Below are 6,000 nucleotides of genomic sequence, written 5' to 3'. Positions count from 1 at the left end.
TCTGGGCTATGGCTTCATCCCCAGGCAGGAGCGTGTCCAGCCCACTGGGGAGATGGCTGCAAGGGGCATGGTTTCTTTCTCCTTTTGGCTCCCCTCTGTCCCCCTGGCCCTGAGACAATCAGCAGCAGGTGTGGGGACGGCTATCCTCCACGCTAGACACTGAGGCGTTGGCCACAGCTCGCTCCTGCCATGCTTCACTGCGTGGTTCTCACTGCCGTATCTGCAGCCGCTCCTGTTTTGTTTTTTTTTTAAAAAAAGAACTAGTCCATCTCCAAATGCCAACCCGCAGTTTCCCCACACTGCAGCACAGCTGCTGGACTTTCAGCCGGCTCACTCACTCGTTTCAGAGTGCAGACTCCCAGTTTCACCAAGTGCATGGTCCCTGTGGATTTAGCAGACCTTGTCCAGCTGGTGCATCGCTGGAACTGGTGTTCTGGGTCACTTTCTGGCTTTTATCTAGTATTTTTCATGGAGGTGTTTTTTTTTTGCCCTGTCTCACCTAGCCGCCATCTTAGGTTCTCAACAGTTTCCTTTTAAATCACAGTTATTTAAGTAAAGAAATAATGAGTTATAGAGAACCATTAAGTATGAAGGAATCCAGAGAGTACCAGGATATAGGAAAAGTGGTAAAGGTGTGTGCCAGACCTCTCTGTTTGCCCCACCACCCCCATCCATTCTCCACCCTTCTCTGCCTTGCTCCATGTCCCCAGGGCCTGTTTGTGCCACAGCAGTGTGCTTCTTGCTCTCTGTTTTCTCATTGGGGTCACTCAGTGGGAAGCACTGGCAGGAGAATGGAGGAAGGGAGAAGAGTGAGGTCAGAGAAGGCACTTCCCAGGCTCGTGCCCTGCAGTACTGCTGCGGAGGCCTATGTCTCCTGACTGAAGGTCCCGCAGCCCTTCTGTGGCCAGGTCTGACCACCACCCCACCATCTCTGACCATGTGTCTTCAAGCCTAGGGTAGTAACAGCCCCCACTGCTCCCAGCCCCAGGGAAATGCACCATCTCTTGTGGTTCCCCTATCCCCTACCAACATCTTTCTAAAGGGTTCTTTTATTAAAGTCTCCTCAAATTACGCAATCTGAGTGTGCCATGTATCTTGATATACTGTGGCTAATACAAAGTTATTTACAAAGTTCAAAGTTTGTAAAACACTGACCCAAAAGAAAGCTACCTGTATTCTCAAAAGATCCCTCAGGTTGCCAAAACCTTCTGAATACCCAGAGAAAGCAATGGTAAGGGTTGGTGAAGGGTGCCATCTCCCTCCCCACCCCTCAGTCCCTCTCTCATCCCAAGCACTTTTCAGTTACTATTTCAATACAGAGGAATAAACATCTACTGTTTTCTCCAATCCCATAAACTGTAAATTGCTTTTTTTTGTATGTAACAGAATTCCATTCCAATAAAACAATTAAACAAGTCAGGTATTCCATGGAGTTTTATAAAAAAAAGAAAACAAACATTTTCTCTATATGTGTATCTATTGAATCCTAGGTACAGGTGTCAAAAGGTAGGTGGCAGTTGCAGTTAAATATTAATAGGAAAGCTGAAATGGTATCCGTGTAAGGCTCTTCACACTGACAACGGAGATCAAACTCTTTAAAATGAACCATTTCTCCCCTCCAAGGGGGCCAATTATGGGAGAAATAACCAGAAATTTTGTCTTCCTTAGTAGTAATGGCCTACAGTAAGTTGCCCCCATAGAAATCCAGGATTATGTGTCCTGGATGGGCTGATATTAAATGCAGGGTATCTTCAGGTCACGAAAAACAGTCATACTTGCTTGTAAGTTCACTGGCTCAGGTAAGCAGACTGTCTTTTTACTGCAAGAAAAGAACACCAAGGTGTGTGCCCAGAGCAGTTGTTTGGTTGGTCAGGAGAGGGAGCTGGGGGTAGGAAACAACGCTTTGAATTGTGCACTCATGTGTCTCCAGGATATCTGGTGAAAGAAGTCTATAATAGTCTACATTAGGAGGCAATCCTGGTCTCTGAGGGCCCCAGGACTGATGAAACTAATATATAAATGCCGGCTAAAAGTGGGATAAAGGGGTGTGTATTCCTGATCCACATCCGTGAATGTGACCAGTGACACATTCGAACTGGAGGAAGAAATATGCAATGAGAAATCTTTGTTCAAATAAAATCTTACATAGAAACTAAATGTGTAAGAGACATAAAATGGGGTTTCTTATTCTGGAGTGGATATGGGGAATTAAAGCCCACCTCCTTTGGCTTCCTTCCCAATATCTACAACCAAGATGGCCCTGCAGGAGATTCAGGAAGCAGATTTGAAAACCCTGGATCTTTGTCATCTCTGCTTCTAAGAAGCTAATCACCCCAAGACTGAACCTCAACAAGCAATGCCTCTAAGGTCAGGATTGGTCCTCCATGTGTGTGTGTGTCTGGGGCCGGGGTGCTTCCTGGGGAAGGTGTGGGGGGACTGGGGCTTACCTGTCGTGGACTGGCAAAGGGGCAGTACAGAACCTCCCAACAATGGTAGTCATCCGGTCTTTTCTCCAAACCCAGTTGGAAGCCTGAAACTTGAGTTTCACCTGGTTTATCTGGCACTGAGGGTTGGGGTGGGCTATGATTCCTTTCCCCTGGAGTTGCTGTTTAGGTCTGCAAAGGAAAGGGAAAGTAAATTACCGCAGCACTTTGTGCCTTTGCTTTCCCTCTGGCTCCTTCCGGGCTCTGCTGGGTCCACGGGTCGGCCGTCAGACACGGAGGAGGAAGCTCCCTGAAGGGGAACCACGGTGGTGATCCTCACCAGCCCCTGCTGTCTACACACCCACAGTTTTGAACATGAGTCAGAAAATAATTGTTGACTCTTTGAGAGTAAACAAGTAAAAACTGCAGCAAAATAGTAGCTCTCTAATTTTCAATATCTGGAAAAATTTCCCTCATCCTTGGGGTTCCTAGATGGGGGAGCCCTTCACAGTCAGATCCAAGTACTTGGGAGTAGAAGCCAACTTGTAGGACATCCAGTCCAAAGAATTTTGTGGGAGAACTACTAGCTTTGAGGTGTGGTGTGAATGTGTAGCTGGGCAATAACAAACAAACAAACATGCCTTGAAGCCAGACAGAGCCGAGGTGGAATCCAGGCTTTGTGTCTTACCAGCTTTGGGGCTTTGGGCAACCCAACCCAGCAAGGTGGCTTTGGAGTCACCTTAGGTATAAATCATGGCTCCCCCATTTGCTAGCTATGCACCTGAACCCATTTACTGCAGCCTGGGGACCCATAGTGAAAACAGAATCAGGTCCCTTTGATTCACACTCTTAGACTTGCCCCTCAGATTCCCCTCAGTTTGCAAGATTCTGGCACCACTTTGGACCCGTGCAGTGAGGCAAAGTTAGAAAGCATGGACAGGTCAACCTAGAGAGGTGGGAGTTTCAAAACAGGCCGTGGAACCCTAGACAAAGGCAAGAAATGGTGTGAAGGAAGTGTGAGAATCAAGACGCTTGCTCTGGAAGTGGCAAAGCTGTGAGGATGGGCTGCTGTCCAGCGAGGGGAGGGGCAGGTGTCCTGCACCCTGGCCTTGGACTGCCAGCCTCTCCATTTGTCTCTCAGCTCTGAGGTGGCAGAGATACCGAGAAGAACTGAGTCAAGGGAGGCCATTATATTCTCCTCCCCACAGCAGAACTGGGCCACCAGATTGGTTCCCTTTTCCTTTGTGGCCTCCAGAGTGATCATGTGTATTCTTTGTGTCCAGGGTTTGTCATATGGTTTGTTTTTCATTTTGAAGAAGACCCTGTATAACTTTGTTGAAAAGCTGTTCTGTTTATTTTTTCCAAGTTTTTTGAAATGTTTCAGAGGAAAAAATTAGGAGATTGTTCTCTTTAAGAAACTGGCTCTTATAAACCGTAAGGGATATAAAAGACACTTTGAGTCTTGATGACTCGACCCAGGTGAATTTTCTGATTAGAAGGAAATCTTGGGGTTGTACAAAAGCTATAGAAAGACCCATACATAACCTTTTCTCCATTTTTTCTTAATTTCTGATCTGAAAGAGAAAAAAAAAAAAATCCGAGAATTGAAGGTAGAAGATAATAATGTTCTGATGGCCTTCTTTTAAAAGAGTAACACTAATCTTTTTTGGGGGGAGAGGGGAGAACTGATCTGTGAATGTCCATTAGGATCACTCAGGGAGCTTTTAAAAGGAAAGCTGTTGTTCTAAGGCCCAGAGGTGACAGCAGCACATTATTGTGAGTGTAATCAAGAGCACTGAATTGTGTGTGGGTGTGGTTGAAAGCGGTGTGGGGTGGAGCTTGGACATCAGTGCTTTTTAAAAGCTCTCTGGGTAATTCTAATATGCAGCCAGGGCTGTATGTCATTGCTGCAGTTCCCTCCAGTGTTGGCTCATCTACCAGTGGGCTGGAGAGATGATGAAAACACTTTCTAGGAGTAACACAACCTCGAACTGCTCTAATGGAAAACTATTTAATTTACTGACACCCATCCACAATCTACATGGCCCATGAGAGAGTCCCGACTGCAGTAACCAGCTGTGTGTCCTTGGGTGAGTCAGAACACTGGGGAGTGGCAAGGAGTTTGGAAGCCAAGCAGTGCACACCTCCCAGGGGAAACTTACGTTCCCCAATAGCGCAATCAGTGTCCAGTGACGCAGCCCCAGACATGTTTCTCAACCCAAATCTGATCCTGTCACTCTCCTGTTTAAAACTCTCAGTGGTTCCCCAAACTGCTAACAGGATAAAAACCAAAATCCCTAACCTGGCCTGGCCTTGACTTGTCTCTTTACTCTCCTCTTACACTCGGCTCCACACCCCTTGCTCGCTCTGCTCTAGACACTCCAGAATGCGTCATATTCTCTCACAAACCCCCTGGCCCTCCTGAAAAGCCTTCAAATCTCTGCCCCCAAATCACTTCCTCAGTGAACATCCCCTGATACCACAAGACCCTGCTTTACATGCTTTCATTGCACTTAATCACGGTTTACAACTATACATTTGTGTGTGTGCTGGCCATTTGCCTGCTGGCTCTCAGATCCATTCCCCTACAAATTACATTTTTCAGGCCCCCTTGCTCACAGGTCCCAGTGAGTTTTAACCCATGGGAGGCTCTGGTGTTGGGCAGTGTTCTCTGGCTGAGCAGCTTCCATTGTAAACCCAGTTCCCAGTGAGCAGTCAAACCAACCCCCCTTGCTTTGCCCCTCTAGCCCTAGGTGGTAGTGGCTCCTTCCGTTGCTAATCTCTGGATTGCCTCACCATCCCTGACACATCCTGTAATATTTCTCTGTGTTAAGTTTCTTCTACTGGACTACTGAGCAGGGGCTCTGTTTCCTGAATTCTGACTAATACAGTGGCATTATCTGATTAGTCTGTCTCCTATTTGCTTGTGAGTAATAAACAATTGCTTTTTAAAGACACATGTATCACTGTGGAGTCTCCATCCCGTTAGGCCTCTGACCCCTACAGTTGAGGCTCTTTCTCTCCCCCCCACCCCTCATCTCATCACAGGCCCGACCCAACAAGGGAAGGAAATAATCAGCCCCAATTCTGGGCTCTGGCACCACCCAGCATCCAGTGCTCCTGGCTCCTCTTTTGGCCCTCGCCTTTCACTTATTTGCAAATGGACCCTCTGCCTCAGATTCTGTTCTAGTAACCGACCTAGTACTAGAGCAGGTGCTTTCCAGGCTCTGGCCAGCCCTCGCCAGTCAGTGACCAAAGCCTTGCTACCTGCTGGCAGATATTCCTGATATCCCCCTGCCCAGATTCCTGAGCAATGTTCAGGGACCCGGTTCCTATGTTCTAACCACCTGTTGGGAAACCTGTTGCCTTCATCTTGGCCGATGGCCGCTGCCTGCCTGCCTGTCTGCTGTTGTCTGAATTCCCTCTGCTTGGACCCAGTGCTGATCCTCAACCCAGGACCATTCCCCAGCACGTGTCGGTGGGTGAGTCTACAGGAGGTGCTGTCCCCCAGCCCCAGCCCAGCTGGCTCAGTGCATCACACAGTGCTTATCCTGGAATGATATCTCCTCAGTCTCTG

The 6,000-nt window shown here is 47.7% G+C and overlaps 1 protein-coding gene across 2 annotated transcripts in view; it reads right to left on the bottom strand.

The window, feature by feature from the left end:
* Positions 1–477: 477 nt before the first annotated feature.
* The window catches only part of PLA1A (phospholipase A1 member A), a 42,483-nt gene continuing 36,960 nt past the window's right edge, over positions 478–6,000 (bottom strand). For both annotated transcript variants that reach the window (XM_037836119.1, XM_037836112.1), the window contains 2 exons: positions 2,448–2,615; positions 478–1,819 (listed from right to left, as the gene is read on the bottom strand). In XM_037836119.1, coding sequence (XP_037692047.1) covers positions 1,735–1,819; positions 2,448–2,615 — 253 coding nt within the window. In that variant the 3' untranslated portion in view covers positions 478–1,734. The remainder of the gene's footprint in view (positions 1,820–2,447; positions 2,616–6,000) is intronic.

This window comes from Choloepus didactylus, chromosome 1, assembly GCF_015220235.1.
Source record: "Choloepus didactylus isolate mChoDid1 chromosome 1, mChoDid1.pri, whole genome shotgun sequence".
In the NCBI taxonomy this organism is placed as follows: Eukaryota; Metazoa; Chordata; class Mammalia; order Pilosa; family Megalonychidae; genus Choloepus; species Choloepus didactylus.
The sequence above is the reverse complement of the archived record's forward strand: the minus strand, read 5'-3'. Positions and strand labels throughout refer to the sequence as shown.